The sequence below is a fragment of the Papaver somniferum genome, chromosome 1, assembly GCF_003573695.1.
Source record: "Papaver somniferum cultivar HN1 chromosome 1, ASM357369v1, whole genome shotgun sequence".
In the NCBI taxonomy this organism is placed as follows: domain Eukaryota; kingdom Viridiplantae; phylum Streptophyta; class Magnoliopsida; order Ranunculales; family Papaveraceae; genus Papaver; species Papaver somniferum.
In genome coordinates this window covers 18,991,381-19,016,452 of record NC_039358.1, presented here as the reverse complement: position 1 = coordinate 19,016,452, position 25,072 = coordinate 18,991,381, and the positions used below count along the sequence as shown (strand labels likewise).

The 25,072-nt window shown below is 36.3% G+C and overlaps 2 protein-coding genes across 2 annotated transcripts; one reads left to right on the top strand and one right to left on the bottom strand.

Annotated features, from left to right (window-relative positions):
* The first annotated feature begins 2,769 nt into the window (after positions 1-2,769).
* On the top strand, positions 2,770-4,414 carry LOC113280589 (geranylgeranyl diphosphate reductase, chloroplastic-like). The gene has a single exon (XM_026529202.1). The coding sequence runs from the start codon at positions 2,956-2,958 to the stop codon at positions 4,330-4,332; it is 1,377 nt and encodes a 458-aa protein (XP_026384987.1). The 5' UTR covers positions 2,770-2,955; the 3' UTR covers positions 4,333-4,414.
* A 345-nt stretch (positions 4,415-4,759) lies between these two features.
* LOC113280581 lies at positions 4,760-7,839 on the bottom strand. Its single transcript, XM_026529193.1, has 2 exons — positions 7,511-7,839; positions 4,760-5,211 (listed from the first exon to the last, which is right to left on the bottom strand). The coding sequence occupies exons 1-2, from the start codon at positions 7,695-7,697 to the stop codon at positions 5,021-5,023; spliced, it is 378 nt and encodes a 125-aa protein (XP_026384978.1). The 5' UTR covers positions 7,698-7,839; the 3' UTR covers positions 4,760-5,020.
* Positions 7,840-25,072: the final 17,233 nt, after the last annotated feature.

Genomic DNA, 25,072 nt, shown 5'->3' with positions numbered 1-25,072 from the left:
TATTTCTCATGAAAAGTCATGGCATTATGTAATGAAGACCATGCCGACTCTTATAGTTGGCACAGTCCGAACATCTTCGACCTTGCCGATACTGGGCAACAAAAGTGAAAGAAAAAAAACAAACAAAATCCATCATTTTGCATGGAAAAATCACAATCTTCACCATGTAAGTTGTGTATCTGATTACTTGCAGCTCCCTGTTCTTCTTCTTGGTCATTAGATTCCACGTTTGTCTCAAGACATTCATCACTTCCATATCCATCTTGAGTTTGAGGAAAATAAAAGTGAGGATCATGCATATAATCCATTTGATCATGATTTGGTAGATCATCATACAAGTACTCATCATCTGTGGGAGGAAAATTAGAAGAATCCCCCACTTCAAAATTAGGATTAGAATCACTCATCTCACTCATATCACAAATTTCTCAAAAACCCTAACTCCACCCCCCCCCCCCCCCCCAAAAAAAAAATAAAAATAAAAATAAATAAATAATTCTTCTACTACTTCACTCTCTTTCTAACTCTCAATTATTTCCAAATCCACTCATATAAATCAACTAACTAATCTAATCATATCAATTAAATTAAATTAATGTTAGCCATTTAGAAAATACATGGTTAAGGGGTGTCCTGTTTTACTTCAAAATAACCTAGGTTTTGTCTCATTAGGTATACCCAATCTAGCCGGGTTCCCAAAAGCATTTACTTCAATGTTCTAAGGAAAGTGGTGTCTATGATGGACAAACGACGGTCAAGATTCTTCGAATTTGGACGACAGAGATGTTACCTCGGCCCGACTATACCAAACCACTTAAACTCAAGATTCTTAGGACTTAACATATCCGTTTAACGTCCTGACCACACCGGACCCGACTATATCCAATCTTAACATAACTACATGTAACCATCCAGGTTAACCGTTAACCCATAACCCTAAACTTTTTAGGGTAAATATTTCTTGTTTCCGATGTATGTGAGTCTTCTGTCCAAATAACGATAAGTTATGACTCAATGACTCATCTTCCAATGGCTTATTAAGAGCGAACCATTACATTACTCCAAAGGAAGACATGTACCAACATTTTAGATTGTCTTAAGCTTAGGGAGTATGCATTACTTAGGTACTCAGTTTTTTCCATAAAGGGACGATGAAGGGAGGATTCTCTTGGATACGATTACATATTCATCATCAAAAAATTGGTCCAGTATATGAAGTTGGCCGCAGTGAAAGGAAGTGGTCAAGTCGGTGAATCTGGGTTTCCCGATGCCAGACAAACTGTGCGCCATTTTCAAGCTTCTAAATACAGCGACCAGAGCTAAAGGAGGGAGACCGAATTTAGGTAATTAGAGTTAGAGATAACGTGCACAACAACCTCAAAATTATTCAAAGTAATGCACCTACACCGGTACATAGGTAGGTGCATTACTTTTTGTTTCGTTGGTGTAATATGACACATGGATTACTATCAAATATGTTCGACCCTCTATAGTCTATAATAAAGTACTATCGGTGTGCAAGTAAGAAAAAGAGTATCTATAGCGATTACGTTGTTGAACATCTTCCCAAGAAAATAGAAAGTTACAAGTACAATAAAAGTTGTCGCAAGGCTGTGAGGGATGTAGTGTATGTCTGGAGCCAGCTAATCAAAATCCTTTCTAATGTATCCGAAAACTTCAACTGAATAAGTATGCCATTGAAAATAGTTAATACATACATAAGAAATGAAGAATTACTATAGAAACTATATGTATAATCACATGTTTTGCGCCTAGCCACAAAAATGTTTCATGTACGGAAGAATTTCTCCAAGATGCAACAACTCCATATGAGAGAGTGAAGTTGTGTATATTAATTAATAGGTAGTCCATATTACCATTGCACGACATGAGAACAACACTGGATGCGAAATTAGTCCAGTTGGATGGAGTTAATCCTATTCCGCATCATTCATAAACTTTTATTACTAGGAAATATTGTCATACGGTGTTTGGATGATAACAAATTAATTATTTACCATATTGGTTATTGGACCAATTCGATATTTTTCAAATGTATCCATGTGACAGAGGACAAACTTAGTAGAAGTAACAGAGAACAAATTTAGCGTATAGATTCCAGACCTGGGTTAAAGGTTGAAACGGATTTCTAAGTAGTGGGAGTCACTCCCAAATGCATTCACAATTGGAATCTAATTAAATTTAGCAAAGCCGGCTATTGGCATTCATAACAAAGGTTGAGCGGGGCCGTAGGCCCGGTAATATCTAGTGTATTTTTTAAAGACGGAAACAAGACAACACCAAAAGTAATACTTCCTATGTCCTAAAATTTCTGTCCTCTATTCTATCTTCGTCTGTCCTAAAATAATGTCCAGTTTCTGTTTATAATCATATCTTTTAGTCAAACTTTCATATTTACCTTTTAACTTTTATTAATTATAAAATTATTTGTAATATAATCAATCTAAAATCTTAAATGATATCTTTCCCAATAAAAAACAAATCTACTAAATCAATCCATACAGATTTTTATTTTTATCTTCTATTTAAACATTTTTATAAATAATAAAATTATCAAGTATTTATTTATCTTACACACTTCATAATTCGTATACTTTTTTCAATATTGGTAATAACATAACATTTAATAGGAGTAATTTTGTACAGCTTTCCGGTCTCCGTAATATCTGGACTTAGTCAAAGCGCACTAATAATTTAGGAGGGACGGAGTAATAAAGAAAAGGCACTATCTCTCCGTGCGTCCCCAATGCAGCATCTCTCTCTCCACGAGGCCCCGTTCTCCTGAACATTTTAATATTCCATCACTATAAACAACACACTTATCACTAATTCACTATCACTTAGGTTTCATCAGCTTCATCAGAGCTGAAATCTCATCCGTCTCTATCTATCTCTCACCAGAAAATTCAACAAACTCTAAAAATCTCAAACACCATGGCAACAGCATCACAAATCCATTGCTTTCATAGTCTTCAGAAGTCGCCGATCAGAAGAACAACTCCATCATCATCATCATCATCACTGAAATGTAGAAGATACTCCTCCATTATCACCTGCAACTCCTCCAACAAAATCTCAGGGGGTCGAAAGCTACGCGCAGCTGTAATCGGTGGTGGTCCAGCTGGTTCATCAGCAGCAGAAGCTCTTTCAAGAGGTGGAATCGAAACATACCTCATCGAAAGAAGTCCGTCTGGTGCTAAACCATGCGGCGGTGCAATTCCTCTGTGTATGCTTGATGAATTCTCAATCCCTCTCGAACTAATCGATCGTAGAGTCACTCAAATGAAGATCATATCACCTTCGAATCTCACCGTTGATTTCGGTAAAACCCTTAAACCTCATGAATACATTGCTATGATCCGCAGAGAAGTTCTTGATTCCTTCCTTCGTTCTCGTGCTCAATCCTACGGTACTAATGTCATTAATGCTCTTTTTACACATCTCGAGGTGCCTGATTCACCTGATTCTCCATACACCGTGCACTACAATAGCAATGGATCTAAAGAATCTATTTCTGTCGATGTTGTGATTGGGGCGGATGGTGCGAACAGCAGGGTGGCGAAATCCATTGATGCTGGAAATTACAGTTACGCCATTGCTTTTCAAGAACGAATTCGTCTGCCCGACGAGAAAATGAGATATTACGAGAATCTTGCCGAGATGTATGTCGGAAACGATATCTCTCCCGATTTTTACGGATGGGTTTTCCCTAAATGTGATCACGTGGCAGTGGGAACTGGAACGGTGTGTTCGAAGCAGGATATTAAGTTGTATCAGAACGGAGTTCGGGAAAGAGTGAAAGAGAAAATCTACGGTGGGAAAGTGATCAAGGTTGAGGCACACCCGATTCCTGAACATCCAAGACCACGCCGAGTTAGAGGACGAGTTGCTCTAGTAGGCGACTCAGCTGGTTATGTTACAAAATGTTCAGGAGAAGGTATATATTTTGCAGCTAAATCGGGCCGAATGTGTGGAGAAGCAGTCGTACGGTCATCATTGAATGGAATTAGAATGATTGATGAAAAAGATTTGAGGAAAGAGTATCTGAAAAAATGGGACTCACAGTATATCAACACATTTAGGTTTTTGGATATACTGCAGAAGGTATTTTATGGTAATAATGCAGCTAGAGAGTGTTTAGTAGAGATTTGTGGTTGTGATTATGTACAGCGTATGACGTTTGAGAGTTATTTGTATAAGAAGTTGGCTAGAGGGAATCCATGGGAAGATGTTAAAATGGTGGTCAATACTGTTGGTAGTTTGATTAGGTCTAACATTATCAAGGAAGAGATGGAAAGGCTTCAAGTTTAATTCATCAGGTTGATGTGTGTTGTATTGCTCTGTGCATTTTAATAAAATTTTGGGATTTTTGTTTTGGGTCCATTTTTCTGCATTTTCTTTTCCTATAAATAAAATTTTGTGCTCTCTCATCTGTTAGCATCATTAGCCATTTGGATATAATAGGCTGGTTATGGTTGCCAACAGAAATGCTTGTTCTTGGCAAGTGTATTTGCCCAAGGCACTTCCTGTGGGCACAGTTATTCCAACTCTTTCAAAATCCATGAAACGTGGGGAACATGAATAGGTAATGTAGAATCAGACTTGAAACAAATTGAAGTCCACTCTTGATTAAGAGCAATATGTAGAGCACTTATTGATCAAAAATAAAAAAAATATGTAGAGCACTCTTAGATTGGGGTGTAAACTGGGGAGTGCCAGGCGGCCACGCAAAAACAAATATACTGAATCCACTGGAACGCAGCAACCCACAACATTTAATATGATTAATTAAGCTTGCAAGAAGACAAGAAAGAAGTGTTCATTTAACCATCACCAGGTTGCACCAATACTTCCCATAGACCACAAAGTGAATAGAAATGTGACTGTAAATTTCTACATCCAAGAATTCCAAACAACTCGCCTCAGCCTCCAGAGATTACTCTCCAGTTATGAGTACTCAGCCAAACAACCAGTTCCAATCCGAAAGCTCTATACAAGGCTAGGCATCGCTATATGGGGCCTTGCACACCATTGTCAAGGAACACAGGTCCCATAACTGTGATCCACAAACAGTCGCGTGATCCTCAGCAACTGTTTCGTGAGCCTGCAAATATCTTGGAAAAGATAACGGGATATGTTGCTTGACAGTAAATGCTGCTTCCAAAGTACAGCCTTGACTACTCCTGAAATCTGCAGTGAAAACCATAAAACATTCAAATAAAAAGAAGTGATAGATGGCTTCTGCTAAACCTATCAGGTGATAGTGACATTTTTTGAGGAAAAACTACTCTGTACCAGAAAAGCAATACAAAAATGGCTCAGTCAATGCTACGTGAACTTCATTTGTAGTCTGATTGGTACAAACTTGGGTCAAATTTTAGGATACCGGCTTCTGTTACAATTACATTAATCGCTCTTAGTTTCCATTACAAAATGCCTTAGTATTCTCTTATTCACTCTACAAATTAGAGTGATTAATGTATATGTAACAAGTCAGCATCCTGAACAGATCCGGTCTATCAGTAAATCACTCGAATAATATAACAAATTAACTAGATAAGTTCTAGAAATTAGCAAGGTTAAACGATATTTTGTAGAAGCTACGACTCGATCACTGTTGATCTTGAATCTCAACCTGACAAATGTCTGAACTTCCTGATCGCTGTTATCTCAATACCAATCTCTATATCTAACAAACCCTAACAAAAGAAGTAGCCATGTTTGAGAGTTGGCTCTATACAACTCAAGTATATGGAGCTAAGCTCACTCAATCTCGACCCTCAATAAAAGTATACAACAAAAAAGTGAGCTCCACCATGCCAAATTTACGATGAAATAGCTTGAGTTAACCTTGAATTGAACTTGCTTATTCATTATAGACTGGCCGAGCTAGCTCTATAAGCACTCGTGTATTATCAAAAAAAACCAAACAAGACTTGTTACTCAGATAGGAAACATATTACAGGGTTTAGATAAGACATATATAAGAAAATCTCGTAACTTCCACCTCACCCATATATAGGTACATCAATCAACTCTTTCCTCGCACAACATTAACTGACATAAGAGAACTCCACACAGAAATATCTAACAGTCTCATTCTTATCATATTTTCTACTCTGAACTATCTTAGTTAAACTTGCATCAGATATATATTACAAAAGATGGAAACCGTGATCATGGGACCACCAGTCGCCCTCCCCGTGGCATGAAGATAAAAGTTAATATGTAAACCTCTGAATCCCTTGTGAGAGAATACCAACTGGGGTAATAGGCAAGGACCCATGAGAAGAGGAACATATATCATCTGACAAGCAGTAAAAGCGAGACCAGACAGACCAAGCCTATGCAGACACCTAGTGCCAGATTATGTTACGGAAGAAATCTGAATCGAAGAAACTGCCTACTCGAAGAGCATGAACATGATTACTGAAGAAAATTATAGGTCGGAGCTTATGAGTATCTTAAATTAAGCTGGGTAACAAATTCTAGTATAACATGGAATTTAATTCAACTTTCTAGATAGTTTTGAGTCTTTTGACATAGGATTATCTGGATTGGTTAAGAAGCTGTAATTTCAAGAATAACAGTGTTCACATCTAGATTTATCTCCACATAGTCGGTCCATTTTGTGTCGTAGAGAGTTGTTAATGTTACTCCTACACATATAAATATAATTTGCTGGGAGCAGGTAGAAAGTTAATCAAGAATAAGCCCAGAAGCTCTTCATATCTCTTGTAATTAATTGCAATATTTCCCTAATATAATTACAAGCACTTTGCTTAAAAGTCTTTTCGTAACGTATGTGTTCCAGTAGTATAGCTTTATACAAACCACACTAGCTCCAATATAATATACTGTATCATATATCTCCACCTTCAAATGGGTAGCTAACTAGCTATCACTTAAACCTCAGCAACTTTTACATTTAATATCAGCTCACGGTTTTGTGCTTGTTCATATAGATGTGAAAGAACTAAACCAAGGTTAAGCAACATTGAACTCACCAGACCAAATACCTAAGCTCAGGCTTGAATACGAACATTTAACCCCAACTTGAAGAGCTAATTAAACGTTCATTCATTAGTAGCTAAATTAACACATATTGAACAGGAAACAAATATACTTATCTGCAAAATCATCACTATTTACAATATATTAAATTATCAAATAAGTGGCCATAATTCGATCCCAATCCTCAATTTCTCATGCCTATTATGTTTATTGTTTCCAATTGATTTCGTTTTATAATGTAGTGAAAATCAATAAATCAAATCTATCAAAAATCAATTTTGCAACAGAAATCATAACATTCCATTTTTTTTAAGGAAAAATCAAAAGTAAAACTTACTAAGACGATGATAATGCTGGTGCTGAGAATCACAAGCAAGCAACTAGGGTTAGGGTTTTCAAGGATTTTGGTGAGAGGAAAGACAGATGGAAAGAGAAAGCTGTGCTTGTTGACATTGAGAACGTTTCAATGATGTACCACCACTGGAACAGAGACTACGAACAACTTCTGATTCGGAAGGACACGCCACAGATACGAGGCACTGTGCCAGTGAACGATTCAAATGGCGACAGGCAGAATCTCTGGTTGGACCTGCTGGGATACGCTTGTGACACTCACATAGAGCTCGATGGAAGCGCTCGCATTTTGCAGTCTCCGTCGTCATGGATGTACTCTCTAATTCCTCACGGGATGAGAGAGGGTGAGCTGAGCTCCTTCAGTCCTTCCTTGTAGACGTCAATACTATGAGGAAACACGAGTGATTAAAAGGGAGCCACGACGCCGTCTGTTCGTCGGGCTAAACAAAGTTTTTCTCACAATTTAAATCACTGAACAAAGTTTTTCTCACAATTTAAATCACTGGGCCAAACAAAGTTTTTCTACAGAACTTCACTGGGCGACAAAACCGGGATGTTGACCCAATCTATTTTATCCCTCGCTATCCCATCTCATTTGCGCTACACTGTTGCAATAACATATCCGGTATGAAGATGAAATTTTCGTCCATTCTTGTATGATAGAAATCATCCAAACTTTTGGCAAGCTTTAGAGCTCTCAAACCAATAATAATATAAGATTACGGTGAAGTTATTTCTTATAATATGTTAGTAGTAGTTCCGTAAGTTCCTAATATCATCTAGTACGAAATAGGATAATAATATCGGGTGAGTCATCAAAATAAGTTTGATCAAGTTATTTTCCCAAAAGAACACAAAGAAAAGTTGAAGACACGACTAATAGCAGAAGAATTTTTCTTATTCGGTCTATTAACGAGGAACATGGTTGAAACCTGTGATGTTTCGTGTGAATGGACAAATATCAGGTCTGACAATTTTTATTTTACGAGACAGTTGTTTCGCACTCAACAAACTTCTTGATGATCGAACCGTGGTAATTGAACATTTTGTATCAAGAAATTACCTTAATGTACTCCTGTTTTGACTGTTTCGCACTCAAGAAACTCTCCACTCACTGTACCCCGGTTTCCTCATACAAAGCTTATGGTGTTGAATTCTCGTAGAGTCTTTATTTTTCTCATTGTTCAATAAGTTATGCTATCAATTTTTTGCCGCTTTTTAAATCTGATCCAAATTATTTGGATACATTCCTCAGTTGTTTTATAAAACCATCATCACAAATACCATGATGATAGAATTGAAAATTTTAGTATCAGTCACAGTGAAGCATACACAAGAATATAAAATTTTCACCTGATTTTCATGCAAAGATCTTTCGATTAGGGAAAAATATACCAAACAACCCACACTATTAATAGTAAGAAATGAAATCAAATACCAATACATAAACGAAATGTATCAACCGATTAGGGAAAAGCACAACTGTGAAACCAAAATAATCATAAAATGAATCCAATACCAATTGATTTGTTAGAGCATTGCTCGGTTGAACTCACCAAGCGTTGGTATGTCAAGGTTGTTTGTCATAATATAATTTCAGAAACTCATAAGTCACTTGATTAGATTATCATACTCAACTTCGTTGGGTTAGATTAGGAAGTCTAGAAATTTTGAGACATACAAGTATTACTTTGAAGACATGAAGATTCCGAAAACGTATCGACAACGACGATAACCTTATCGTTCCAGTTGAGGTTAATAATACATGACTTGACTTGTTTTCATTTCTATATCGTAAGCTTTCAAGTCGAAACTCATTGAAAACATAACATGCGAAGTTGTATATGTGAAACTCTAGTATAATAGACTTGATCATTATATTATAATCAAAGTGCCCAGGAAAAATACATCAATAGTGATAAGTGTTCTATATTTTTATATTGAATTACGAAGTATAATGCTTATCTTTTGAACTGCGTAACTGCGACATCAACATAATCTTTGTAACTCGTTACTAGATTGTGTAGTGAACATAGGTTTGATTCATACCTAGAAAACTATGTTTAATTACATGAGTTTAAGGAATTAGACGTACGAACTTGCTTCATAGTCGAAAAGAATTCAAGAGGATTGATGGTCTCGGTTTTCATTGAAGATCTTAAGTATGGACCAATCCTAACCTATACAGGGAATCAAGGTAGAACCAATCCTCGCTTATGTTGGGAGGAAAAGTAGAACCTATCCCTACCTATATTGGCAGTCAAGGTAGAACCGATCCTAACTTTCTTTAGGAGTCATGGTAGAACCGTTCCCAATATCCAAAACCGATTTTTATAAGTCACGTACACTTTAGGGTTTATGTGATTTGGAAATTGGGTTTGGAAAATAGGAAAGTTCAAGATGTCGACATAGTGAGTAATTTGAGCATGTGCTGAAATCTTATTTCTTAATTGTTCAAAGATATTCCTTGATACTCAAGGTGAGTTCTCAAACCGAATTAGTAGAGAATCTTTTTGAGATTTTCGAAATTAATATGTTTTGTTTTACCAGCAATCAAAATGTATCTCTGGAAACATATACTCCCTCAGTCCCTTATATATAAGCGGAGTTATGAATTTTTCTTGTCCCACTAGATAGGCGGAAATCTAATTCCAAGAAGTCTTTTTTTTTCACTTATACCCTTAATTAAATAACATAAATATCATCACAATCAAATTTATATCTCAAGCATCGGAAACATGATAAAGGTTAAAACAGGAAAAACATTGGATTTTTGTGAAATCAAAATTATTTCTTATTCTAAGAGATTTCACATATTCCGCCTGTATAAAGGGTATGGCGGGAGTATTAGTTAAGTGTTAGATAATATTGAGTTTTCCATGAAGATTTTGGTTATATAGTTGGATATTGGTTGGAATTTATAAAACCGAATTTGGGTGCTTTATTGCATATCTTAAGAATATCTTCGGTTATGGAAATTTCTTGGTGTCCAAACTACCTTGGTCTATAAATAGTGAAGTTTTTTCTTCCTACAAACCTATCCCGAGACATGAAAACTTCATCTTTGTTGTTTCTGGTGTAGCCGACTAATAGTATTCTCGTAATACTATCTTGGAGAGGAGAGTAACCTAACTAAGATAAATCTCTTACATCCGCTAGTTCTATGACTTCTTCGGGATCAAGAAGTGTCTACTAGTACCATTGGTAGAAAACTAGAATTATATTGTTATTTTAGTTTTCGATTATTGATTTGATTGACTAACGGTGGTTATCTTTTGATTTGCACCTAGTTCGATTATTCTTGAGAACCTTCTCTTTTGACATAAGTTCACTCAAACTAGATGATCGCTGTCGTATGCGTCAAAAATAATTCACTTTCTCACTCAACTAAATTTAAATGAAGTATGTGGTAAGAAAGAGTTCGTTCCCGCAGAGAGGCTTTTGTTGTTATAAAATTTCAGTTTCTTAGTAACCAGGGGGGATTTTTGTTTTTATCTAAACAATAAAAAAAATTGAAGGCAATAAAATAACTTGAATAATCAATAAGGAGAAAATCTTGGTCACGGGATAGTTTCATTCACAAACATGCATTTTCATCAATGACTAGAATTGAAGTTTTAATCTCTTATTTACTAAAAGTCCTAGGATACCTTGATCGCAAGAGTATCCCGTTTATTTCCCGATTTTATTACAAACAACATTAAAAGATGTTATTGTGAAATCTACCTAAAAAGCAACCTAAAGTGTAAAAGAACAATTAAGTTTAACTCCCGAAGAGCAACAAGTTCTATGAAATAAGACTAATCAATGCAAACAAACGTGTAAAAGCACTAATTCGTTTTAACAAAGGTTATGATTCATATGCAATTAAAGATACGTATCACTACAAGTAATAATGGCACTATTCTACTTGCAATAAGGAATTATCACCTTTTCGTATAATAACCCTAATCTAGTAATAGAGATGAAGACTAATCTAATTGATTCCTGACTCAACCAAACTAGCATTCAAATCATATGACAATGTTAATAATGAATCATAAACGATAAAGTATTAATACAAAACTAATTCATTGAATCAAATAACATGTTGGAAATCAACTTTATCCCATAACCAATAATATGTGTTTATCTACTCATAGCTTTTGAGTTCATCATAATCATAATCAATTTTTTTTTGAAGAAGATGAAAAATAAACGAAAGCAAACCCTAGTAGAATCGCCGCTCTCCAAAGTCCCAAGTCGAAAAATACGTGATCCTCAAGAAAGTAGAAAACTTTCCTTTTTGTAGCTCTTCTTAGGTCAAGTCTTCAAAAGCCCATCACCAAAAAGTCCACCAAGCCCATGTGTGTGAAGAACCCATGTAAAAATCTTGCCAAAAGTGGTCGCCGGAAAACTGGTGAAAGTCCCGGAAGTTGGCCGGAAAAGAGCTCAGTTGACCGGCAAAGTCAAACCGGTCACCGGTCAATGAGTCAACCCGGTCAAAGCCACTGAGTCAGGGTCTAGTCGGTCGAGTTAACTCAGAACTTGTTTGTTTGCAGCTGACTCGGCGTCTGAATCTGAGTCAACCCCTGACTCGGACCGAGTCAGCAGTCAGACCGTTTGTTTTCCATTTTAAGTCAGATCTGACTCGACCTCTGACTCAGACATAACCCCTGACTCGGACTCATTTGAGTCAGGTAACAAAATACCCCTGACTCATGGGACCAAATCACTGACTCACTTATTTCCGAGTCAGATGAGTCAGATCTGACTCAAAACAAACATATCGACTCAGATCCAGATGAGTCAGGTGATTTCACTCAGATTCAGATCCAGACTACTCAGATGAGTCAGGAGTAAACAAACATGGTGTCAGTGTCTGAACTAGATTGAGTCAGTTAGCTAAACAGATGAGTCAGGTCTGGCTCAATCTGACTCACTTTGGCCTACGCCATTTTGCACAAACCTGAGCTGTTGCAAGCCATAATGTGGTGCACCATGATGGCGCTTCACAACCTTCTACACTGCTTCCTTGTCTTTTTCTTCTTGGCTGTAACTCCATTACCTCATTATCATAGCATCACTGCACTTACAACCTCAACAACTATGCATGCGACTTCTTCCTTGTTAACCTAACATTCATATATGCCACCATATTAGTTCTAGCACAAAGCTCGACTGCAGTCTTCTCTGCATTTATGTCTTCTACCATCACCCTATATTAAGCTTCATTTGTAATTCCCAGTGCCTTCACTTCAGCTGCCATTCCTTTCTTGTTCTTGACTGCGATCTTCTTCTCATAGCTTCAGTTGCAACTCCACCAGTCCATCTCCACAATAACAGTAAGACAACACCACCAGAGACCCATTTCCTCCACCTGATTGCAGTTTTTCAGCCACACATCCATAATCTCCTTCAATTTCAGTACCACCAAGGAAACTCACTGCACAAACACCAATAAATCCCATTCTGTCTTTTCAGTTGCACCACTTGTTACACAACTGCACATTAAGCTCAAACCTATCCTAGACATACATCTAACACTTCAGATCAAATCTTCATGACAATCATCACAATCTCTCAGTAGCAACACCAAAATCAAGTCAATACTGCATCCATTAGTTCTAGTGCAACTACCACTATCTCCGTGGCTTCATTTGCAACCATTCAAACATCTTAGATCCAACTCCACTATCAGCAATTACAACTGCCACTGCAATTACATAAACTACCATGAGCATAGCCTGTTCATTCCAATTTTATTTCTGCAATTGCTCCTGCATCCTCACTACACTATCACCACCTGCAATGAGCTCAGTCTCCATAAACCTCAGCTGCACCTGTACCTAGCCACATCATATTCAAACACAACACAACCATGGCAGCAGTACCACCAACAACATCTCATTTGAGCCTCCATTAACTTCGACAAAACCCCTGTAATCTCTGGCAGAACCCTTGACCTGCAATGTCTCAACTGCAACAGCTCCACAGTTAAAACTGCAACTGCATCCAAGCTCTCCTGTAACTTCAGCAACACATTATGTAATTTTACTCAAAACCCATTCACTGAAACTTGTTCTTCATTACCAGCTTGCATCAGAAACTCAACAACATCACAACCACCTCAACCTGCAGTTCCAGCTTAATTATACAACCCATATCTCCATTTGCAGCATCAATTTCATACAGATTCAAGACCTAATTTGAGGTACCACCTCTCTAAACTTTCCCATCAGAAGACTAATCAAAATCCATTTGAATCTCGACTTTAATCTTCACTCTCATCGCCAGTACACAACAACAATTCATCATTTGAATCTCCCCTGTAATTTCTGCAACAGCTGCCACATTTAACCCATATCTTCTTCTCTAATTTGAAACCCTAACTCTGAATCAATCGAGCACACCTCAGGAACATCCAAACCCTAAATTCCTTTCAATCTGATTTCTTCTAATTGCTGCAGTTGATTTCTTGCTCATAACCCATGTCTAATCACTTCACCAAAACCCATTAATCCATGGCAGCAACATATCAAGCCCTTGAAATCGAATCGATCTCAAACAACAACAGAAATAATTTCCCTGTCAATTTGACTTACATCAAACCCCAATTCTTTCTTATAATTTTATCCTTATCATCTCTTTGAACTCTTCTCTTGATTTTACTTCATCGTTCACAGAGACAAAAACCCTTAATTAATTTCAGTTTATACACATTTTAGATTCAGAAGCCAACATCAAAACCCTAGCTTCGATTTCATTAATAAAATTAACCCCCATAAGCAATTTCTGGTTCAGCTTCAATTCATTAACCCGCAATCTCTTGTTCAAACCCCTTTGCGGATTCAAACCCTAACATAATTTCATGGGTTAGTCTTCTCTTCTTCTCGATCTCTGAATTTCTGTAACTCTCATATTCACTAATCCACCACAAATTCATCATCTCTGCTGCTTGAATATGATAACCCCTTTACTTCTCCATCATTGAACAACATCAGATTCAGTTCTTCTCATCAGATTGACCACCAACAGCAACAAACCCTATGTTCAGTTATTCAAATCGAGCCAAACACATCGAATCCCCATCTTCTTCTCAATCCGATTCTGAGAAACAAATATTTATCCTTCTTAAACTTCATCTCCATCTCGAATTCTCACATCGATTCCTCTCTCAACTCAAACTCTCAGTAACGGTCGTCCCTCATTTTCCATCTCTCTCAATTTCAGACAAATAAAAGCACAACCGCAATGAAAGAAGATGGGTTCTCTGAATTTCAGGTATAAGGTAATAACCCAGATTTACATTGGCACCCAGGACTCGATAAGGGCTACCATGAAGTTACTTGGTTTGTCGGTTTCAGAGAACCGACAGTCTAGTTCTCTTTTCTTGCTCAATTGTCAGTTCTGCGAGGCTGACAGTTTAATTCCTGCATAACTCCTCTTTCTGGCGTAACCTCAGCTGGCTCCGCTCACCTGTGAATTGATGATTATGCCCTTTATGCTCCATAATAGTGCTTTCTTCCTTCTTTTGCTCCAAATGAGTTCATTGCACCTAATAAACTCAAACTCACACATAAGATACATAATTCACAAGAAAAATAGCAAAGAAAGCATAAACTATAGATATAACATTAGGTGTTTTACAACATCTATCACTAGATCAAGAGTTTAACATTGACTTTTGATCATCCATTGCTATAACAGAATCCGTTCTTTGCATGATCTATCATAAGTCAGGAATCAAGTTTGTTATTGTGCAGGTACATAAGACTATTGAAGATTGAAGATAAGAGGATTTTTTTTATTGGTTTTGTATCTTCGTTTGATCGGCTAGGATCCAACTAGATCCAGTTTATCTCTTGATAGACTTATTATTGACTAGTCGTATTTAGATCTACAAGCTATCATTTAGTGGTACTCTTAGTGTCTGATTCTGGTAGTTCTGTTTGACTCGATCTGATTAACTTGTTTAGTCCAGATCTTGGAAGATTTAAAACTCGAAAAATAAGTTTAATTGATTTTAAATAGAAAAAATGGCTTGATTGGGGTATACCAAATGAGACAAATAAGGTCATTTTGAAGTAAAACACAATGCCCCTTATCCACATATTTACAAAAATGGCTAATCTATCCTTGATTAATTAACACTAATAAATGTGATTAGGATAATTAATTTAATTAGTTAATTAGTTGATTAAAATTTTGAAATTAGGTTTTATTTTAGATTGAACTCATGGATGTGGGTTTTTTTTTTATTAAGAATTCTACTTGTAACGGAAATGGTTAATCGTACTACCCAAACAATTATAAATATGGGATTGTAGAGCTTCTGGGCGATTTTATACTCAAAATTATAGAAGGAATCAACATTTTCAGTTATGAAAATATGAAAAGTCGGCAAGGTCTACGGATGAAGAACATGCCGACTATATCTGGCCGACAAGGTCTGCGGATGAATAACATGCCGGAAACTTATGGTCGGCAAGGTCGATAAAAAAATACCCTGCAGACTATAGAATTTTTGACATACATAGAAGGTGTTACAAATGCATGATTAGTCGGAAAGGTATAGATATGGATATCTTGCCGACCCTGTAACTGCTAATTTCAGAGATGAAAAGTCGGCATGGTATTCAACCTTATACCCTGCCGACTATATTTTAGTCAGCAAGGTCGACAAAAAATACCCTGCCGACTTGTGGTCCGTTTTCATTCTTCGTTTTTTTTTTTTTTTGATTTCACATGTATAGTTAGAGTGTAGAAGAAAGATTTGATTTTTTTTTAATATGTTTTGGTCGGCATGGTTTTTTAGTATGGGCAATTTGGTCTTTTAACACCTGTTAGACAACCCTTAGCACACTAGTTTGGATAGGAATAAAATGGGTATACCCCAATTAATCTGGATATACCCCAATCTCGCCAGGATAGAAAAGCCTTTGTCACAAACATATATGATTGATTTCTTGAGATGTAAGAGTGGGTTACCAAACAGATTAGTTTTTTACTGTTTGGAACACGATCGAAAAGGTTGAGTGCTTAAATCCTTCAGAGAGACTTAAGCAACTTAAGATAGTGGACTCTATCTTAGGATTCACATGCGTTGGCCAGATTGGTTGTAGGCGCAAGGATACTGAGGAAACTACGTAACTAGGGATAGTTTACTTGGTCTCAACTATAAGAAGTTGGTAGTGTCTTTTTATTGCGGCTTAATTATGAGAGTATACAAAACTTGACTAGGTCCCGGGGTTTTTCTGAACTTGTAGTTTCCCCGTTAACATAATCTTGTTGTGTACTTTTCCTTTACTTACTGCCTTATATTTTTTTTTAAGTTATAATCAAAATAATTGCACTTGTATGTTAATCCCAAGCACTTGATATTGATCATATAGTAAATCGGTCTTGTACGGTAACTATTATCAAGTGGTTATCTTGCTATTGTATTATCTCGACTTCTTTGTCCATAGACGATCATATAAGGTACCAAACTTATATATTGATATCGAAAAGATAATGGTGTACTTGGTACCCTCGTCGTTTCACGGATAAATATAAATATTTAGGGAATATGAATTATGTATCAATCGATTATGGAAAATACATCAAAAAAATGAAAACTGGAATACATTTAATTATTAAGGTTAAAGAAAATAAAACAACAACAAAATTTTTAAAGATCAACTCACCAAATTAAACCTTCTCACTATCATAATAGGATATAAATAAAGAAACTTATAATCAAATTAGTCTATACAAACATAAATTTCAAATTGGGCAACATATTAATACTTGGGGTCTGGAATTTAGGAGAAAAATAAAAAGAAGAGTAAGGTACTACTGTGGTGGTTGTTGTTGTGAGTGTAACAACGATTACATGTATTTGCGTGTTGGTACTTGAGGAGGAACTAAAGGAGAAGAACGAAGGTGTTGCTGCTCGAGGAGGAACTGAAAAAGAACGAAGAAGAAATTGTTTCCTGCTTTAGGGTAAGATACGTATTAGGTATTCATGGAAGGAGGAGATTCAATCTCCAATTTATAATCAATGGTAAAATAATTCCACTGAAGGTTATAATTATAATATTTATTTTGTAATTTTCTCATCTCGGTCAACGAGAGGTTGACTAAATTCACTAGAACTTGACTAAACAAACGTATTTGGATGGAAAAAAATAATGAAAACATGCATATATTTGTAAAAATGGAAAAAATGAGGGTATGTTTGTCTATTGGGTATAATAACAGGGGTATATATGTTTATAATCCTTAATTAATATATAACCCTAAATGCATATCTGGTGTTTTGTCAATTTAAAGAAAAGTGATGTCCTAGTTCATAATCATGAGATATTGTTATAGCATAGCTCGGTTAAACCCAACAAGCGTTGGTATATCAAGTTTGGTTGTCATATTTTAGTGAATCAAAACTCATTTAAAGAGTCGCTTGATTATGTACTAGAGTCAACTTCGTATAGGTTAGCTTGAAAGTATTAGGATATGAGACATTGCAAGTATTGCGAATACTTGAAGAAGTGAAGAAGTAAGAAGCTACAACGACAACATCATCCTTCCACTTGAGATTAGTGATATTTGAATTGAACTGTTTCATTCCCTAACGTATCTTTCAAGTCGTGCATATTGAAAACAAAACTGCGAAGCATTAACACTCTAGATAGACATAGTATTAAGGAATACAATACAAGGTTTATTGCTTAACCATTAAACTCTGTAGATAAGACATCGACATAATATTTTAAATGCTATTGTGATTATGTATGGGTATGAGGTGAGGATTTCATCCTAGAAAACAATGTTTTACATGTGTTTTAAGGAAGTAAATTCATGAACTTGTTTTGTGAATCAAAAAGGAAATCGCCATGCGTTATTGGTATTGTTATTCATTGCATATCTTGTGAACAACCAATATGTGTGATTAGTATAACCGCTCATGACTTGTTTGTGTTCTTGGTAAAACTATTCACAAAGGCCTGACGTATGTATTGGTATGACATTTATTAGTGAAACCGATCTTAAGTAATCACCTGAGATGGTATGATCGAGTTTGTGATTTTGTGTAAGACCTACTTTGGGTAAAGGGGAACCGATCCTAGTAAGAGGTGAAACACATCACAAAGGGGAATCGATCCTTGTATGAGGTGCATCATATTTTAGCAGAAAGGGGAACCGATCCTATGGACATGTGCAACACATTCAAGTTAGATACCATATATATGTGGGGAACCGATCCTAGTACCTAGTAAAACGAATTTTGGAAAGCTAGTATAACTATGCACAGTACTCACATGGAGGTAGAACCGAAACTTGTTTTGATAGAACCGTTAAACCCATGATTGGTGATTGAGTGTTCTTGATCAATCACATAGTTCTTGAGAGTCAGATGAACCAATTCTAAATTTGTTTGGAAGTGTGGCAAATCGATTTCAAGATTGTAAGTATGAAAGAGGACTTACAGAGTAAGGATGTCGACATACTTTGAACATGTGCAGTAACGCTTGTCTTTAATTGTTCAAAGTTATTCCTTAATAGCTAAAGAAACATAATCCCAAGATCGAAACATAAATAAGTTAAGAATCTTTTATTTAAGGTTTTTAATTTTATTTTAGGAAAACGAGAATTAGTAATGTGCATTTACTAGTTGAAGATTTTCCAAAGAGATTTTCGGTCATTATTTTTAACAGAGCATTTCCAGGAATTATGGAAACCGAATTTGGAATATATTGCATATCTTGAGAATATTTTCGATTTTGGAAATTCCTTGGTGTCCAAACTTCCTTGTCTATAAATACTTGAAGTTTGCATTTTTAGCAAACCAATCCTTCATGACAGCAAACTTCCTCGGTTGTGTTGTTACTGGTGAAGCCGCCTATTCGGAGAGGAGAGTAACCTAATTACGCGAAATATCTTACGGCTGCTCAGTTTAAAAGTCTTATTTGGGATTGAGAAGCTCTATTAGTACCGTTGGTGGGAAACTTGATAATTGCGGTTTATCTTGTGTTTTCGATTGATTTAATTGACTAACGGTGGTTGAAATTTGATTGCACCTAGTTTGTTTATGCTTGAGAATCTTCTCTTCTGATATAAGATTCACTCAAACTAGATCGAAGTTTCGACAGGAATCTTTAGACTGTTTGTAGATCTAAAAACATCTTGATAATCCATTGTTAACAAACTCAGTTCTATGCGTGATTGATCACAAGAGATTCAAGTTGTTGTGTGAAGGCGTTTATTAAAGATCTAAGAAAATTTGAAGACAAAGAAGATATTGAAGATTTATGATTTGGGGTTCATAATCTTTGGTGTGCACAATACTTTTTCGGTATAGAGGATCCAACTATAATCGGTTTATCCTTGTGGTAGATTGGATTGATTTGTGATGATCGGCATCAATACAATTCTTTGTGATTAAAAGTATTGATTGCAAAATCTTAACAATTACCTTTGGTAGTTGAGAATAAGATAGATCTAAGAACCTGACGGAGGAGTTTATTGAGATAAACAGAAGAGCCTTTGTCGAACTCACATCACTTGGTTGAAGAGAGTTGCTACCAAACATATTTGTTGTTCCTTTACTGTTTGGAATACGAACCAAAGGAATTGTTCCAAGTACGTGACTTATTCATAAGTTGGAGGCGTGGGAATACAGACGGAACTAGGTGAACTATAGGTTTAGTTGCTTGGTCTCAACTATACGAAGTTGGTTTAATTTTGTGTAACGGCTTAATCCTGAGAGTATTCAATTCTGGAAAAGGTCCCGGGGTTTTTCTGCATTTTCGGTTTCCTCGTTAACAAAATCTTGTTGTGTCATTTACTTTTATTTTCCACAATATAATTGTTTATTATAATTAAAATAAATTACACAAACGTTAATTCCTATTTACTTGATAAGCAATCCTATTGTGTTTGGTTAAGTCCGAACCTTTTTATCAAGTAAACATACTTCGTTTTTATATTGTCTCGATCTCGTATCCATAAACGATCACACGAAGTGTGAACCGATTAGTTGCATTGTCCCGGCTCAGTCCATAGACAATCACTTTCAGAGAAAGGACTTATAGGTAGGAAAAGTTTTAGCTTGAGGTATATTTGGGTACCCTCGCCTTTTCAATTGGTATCAGAGCAGGCAAACACGAAAAAATCTAACAATCTGTGTTTGGTACGATCCAACCTATAAGAAATTGAATCTATGTCTGATTCAGTTAACGTTATGCAAAAGTATGACTACTCAAAGGATGGAGATGTTACTACTTCGTTGACTCATGATCCAGGAGTTGCGAAAACATCTGTGTCCATATCTGATGGAAAAGAAGATGCTGATAAAGAGTTGGTAAAACTCCTAAAGCCTATAAAATCTCTGTCGTCTAAAGTGGTGTTAATAAAGACAGAGACAAATCTTCTTAAACAGGAGATCAGAGATAAAGACATCCAACTGAATATTCTACTATATATAGAGAATATAGATCTTACTGTCAAATTAGAAGCTCTTGGTAAAACTATTTCTCAAGAAAAAGAGACACGTCCTATGACTCTGACTAATGATGTTGTTGTGATTTCTTCTGATGTTGAGGAAACTAAAAGTCCTTGCTCGACTTATACAGATAGTGATAAAACCGGTTTAGTCACATCTAAAACAGATCAAGATGATGGTAACTTTCCTAACTACATCAAGTCAGAAGAGGATAAGAAACCATCTTTTATATCTACTGATGGTCAAACGAAATCTTGTCCGAAAGAAACTTTGAACAAATTCCGTGAAAGTGATCTTAAGGAATACAATTTTCAGTCACTTGACAGGAAACTTATACTTCTTCAACATATGGTGGTAAAAATATTGAAGGAAGTTTCTTGTCTTAAAAAACTAAAAGACCATTCCTCAGTAGAAAGACAGATTATACCACTACCCAATAAGATCAACTGAAAATAATCGGAGGAAAGAGTTGATAATCACTTCTGGAAAAAGGTTCCTCCTCACCCTGATCGAAACAATCCGTGTTTTGATGAAGAACGACTCCAGAAGAAAGGGAAAGAGAGAATCTCTGCCAAAAGAAACAATCAGAAATCTCCGATAATTGTTTCTGTTAGAGCATGCACGGTGGAACTCGCATGCATTGCTATCTCAAGCATGTTTGTCAATATTAGTGATCAGAACTATATGTCTTGATTTCTATTATACTTATGACTAAGTCTCGGTCTAGGATAGTTAGGAATAGTTGAGCTCCAGACTCCATGGCGATTATCTTGCAAAGACGAAGAACTACTCAAGGAACCGGTGGAACTTCATCCGACCAAAAGGTATGTGGAGACTTGAACTCATCTTGTCAGTAAAAAGTCTATCTACTCTATCTCCTACTATTGAGACAAAAGTCGTATAAGTATGATAGTTTTCATACATACACATTTGCTATTTCGAGCCGAGTCTACTCGCCTATCTTTTTCTCGAAATACGTGTTGGTAAGCTTTTGCTTTAACCATCTTCATCTTTACCCGTGACGAAAGTCATGATGACGTTTCAATCTTGAAAATAACTTTGGTGACGATAGTCGATTCTTTATGTCTAACGACTATTATAACATTATAGAAGAATGTTTCAATGATTGAATGTAGAGTTGAGAATATGTAACCACCTATGGATGTAAGCATATAGTGTGTTCACACATTAGTGTATAAATCCATGTGTCGAAAACCAAGTGCGTGCATATGTATGCATGCGGTATTGGTGAAGGAGACAGGTTGGGTACGCGTACCCATACGCGTACTGGCGGAAGTTCACGTCCGTGAAATTCTGCTGAGTTTGAAGTTTACGAACTCAAAAAACCAGTCGCCTTAGGTATGCGTACTGGCGGAACTTTTTCACCCGAAAAAGTCTGATGAGTTTGGAAACTAAAACCAACTCAAAATCCGGTAGCCAAGGTACGCATACCCGTACGCGTAGTTCATGGACTTAAAACAATAAATTATAAGGAATGCAATCTTTGCAAACCGTGGGTATATTGTTCATGAATTGATTCAAATGAATCAAACCGATTTTGTTTCAATTGTGTCTATGTAGAAAGACCTAAGTAATTGAACAACTCTTGAACTAGTTCTTATGAGTCATTTGAACTAGTTATGAGAAATATGAATACGGTTAATATGAAAGCACTCATATGGCTAACCATTGGTCAACCATTTGTGAACCAACCAATGTACACATTTAGGTACGGTTACTCAAACCTAAATGAATACATTTCATTTGTGTGTGACAAGCTAAGTTTCGATCTAACGGTTGAAAGATATTAACTTGGATAAATCAGGTTTTTCATCTAACAGTGATTATTGAATGCTTTATTACCAAGGTAACTTAGATTGCAAACCCTGATTTGAAAACTATATAAGGAGACGTCTAGAAACTGTGCAAAACTAATACCCACACCTCATGTGTGATACTAGTTGGTTTGCTAGAGTCGATTCTCCATTAATCGTAGGTTTCTTCTCGATAACCTGGTGATTAACGACTTAAAGACTTCATTGGGATTGTGAAGCCAGACGAAACTACTTCTCTTGTAGTTGAGCGATCTGATCTTGCCATTTTTTGTCGTACGAGTTCAATTGAATAATTGACTTGAGATTATATCTCCGATAGGGCAAGATAAAAATAAATCACAAACATCTTCGTCTCATCGTTTGTGATTCCCCAATATCTAGTTTCGCTACCATACAATTTAGATTATTATGAGGTGATTGATAATACTAGGCTGTTCTTCGAGAATATAAGTCCGGTTTATCAATTGGTTCTTGTTCACCTTGATTTTTATCAAAAGACAGAACAAATCTTTTAGGTTTATCTGTGGGAGACAGATTTATCTATCCTTGTAGACTTTTCTGTGTGATACAGATTTGTTTACTAAAGTCTTCGACTTTGGGCCGTAACACTCTTGGTTGTGGGTGAGATCATCTAAGGGAATCAAGTGCGTAGTATCCTGCTGGGATCATAGACGTAAGGAGCGCAACTGTACCTTGAATCAGTGTGAGATTGATTAGGGTTCAACTACAGTCCAGACCGAAGTTAGTTTGTAGTAGGCTAGTGTCTGTAGCGGCTTAATAGAGTGTGGTGTTCAATCTGGACTAGGTCCCGGGGTTTTTCTGCATTTGCGGTTTCCTCGTTAACAAAATTTCTGGTGTCTATGTTATTTCTATTCCACATTATATTTTGTTATATAATTGAAATATCACAGGTTGTGCGTTGTATCGATCAATTGTGAAATCCAACCTTTGGTTGTTGATTATAAATTGATTGATCCTTAGATATTGGTCTTTGGTACCATCCAAGTTTATCTCTCTTGTATTTAATCGAGACTCACAGATTGCTTGAGTAAGATTTAAATCAAGAGATAGAGATATTAACTCCTTGATATGCTTTTTATTAAGATTGAATCTTACTGTCTAGTTGATTCTCTTAAAAGTATATTAGAGTTAGTCCATACAGATTTCTAATCAAAATATTGGGTGAGGTTGTTAGACCCCCGCATTTTCAATTGGTATCAGAGCAGGCAAACACGTTCAAGACCTCAAAAGCCTGTGTTTGCAGCGATCTGAATCTATGGACAGAGGTGCTATCTCTATTAACGTACCACCAGTCTTCGATGGCTCTAATTACTTATGGTGGAAAATTGCTATGCGAGTGTTTCTTCAAGCGCGTGATTTTCAATCATGGGTATATGTTGTTAATGGCTATGATGCTCTCGTTGTTGCAGTAGGTAATGTTAATGTTCCAAAAAATATTGGCGAATACGATGCTACTGAAATACTTGCTGCAAAGGAAAACTCCGACGGTTTGAATGCCATCATACATGCCATTACCCCAAATTTTCAGCACCATCTGTCAAATTGCACTAGGTCTAAAGATGCGTGAGATATCTTAGAAACCGTATTCGAAGGAAATGCCAGTGAAAAGGAAGCTAGGCTTCAAAACCTTAATTCCGATTGGGAAAACCTTCGTATGGCAGATGAGGATTCATTTGATGAGTTTAATCACAACGTGTCTGAAATTGTTAACGCATCTTTTGCATTGGGTAAGACCATTCCTGAAAGGACATTGTAATGAAAATTCTCAGATCGCTGCTATCCAGATAGGATTCTAAGAAGCATGCCATCATTGAAGGAAATAACCTTGATACACTTTCTAGAAACTCTCTGATAGGAAAGTTAAAAATTCTTGATCTTGACACTGGCAGAACAGTTGCGTTCAATGTTGTGACCAAAACAAGTGTATCCTGTCACTTGTCTTGGGATGATGAATGTTACTCCAATCATGTTGATCGTGATATATCACCGATAATCAGAAAGGTCAAGGATTTGATAAAGAGGAAGGATAGATGTGATGATTATCCATCCTCAGTTATTGCTTCAGATGATTCAATTGAAAAAGATTCTCTCTCCTCTTCAACTTCTGATTCAGAACTTGAGTATGACACAGAGTTTCTTGATCTCTTAAATAAAGAGATTCTTCAAGAGAACTTTTATTTAAAGGCTTCCCTGAAGCAAGTTGAATCATCGCTCCTGGAGAAAAATATTGAGATAAAGCGTCTTAATAATAAGTTCGTCAAAACCATGTCTATAAAGGAAGAAGAGATTGATACTCTCAAATATGACCTGTTGTTATTATTTTTAATTTGTCGTTGTTGTAAATAGGATTCGAACTCTAAGA

Coding starts and splice junctions, on each gene's coding strand:
- LOC113280589 (XM_026529202.1), top strand. CDS start 2,956: ATGGCAACAGCATCACAAATCCATTGCTTTCATAGTCTTCAGAAGTCG.
- LOC113280581 (XM_026529193.1), bottom strand. CDS start 7,697: ATGACGACGGAGACTGCAAAATGCGAGCGCTTCCATCGAGCTCTATGT. Junction 5,212..7,510: donor TAGTCTCTGTTCCAGTGGTG/GTACATCATTGA, acceptor TTTTCACTGCAG/ATTTCAGGAGTAGTCAAGGC.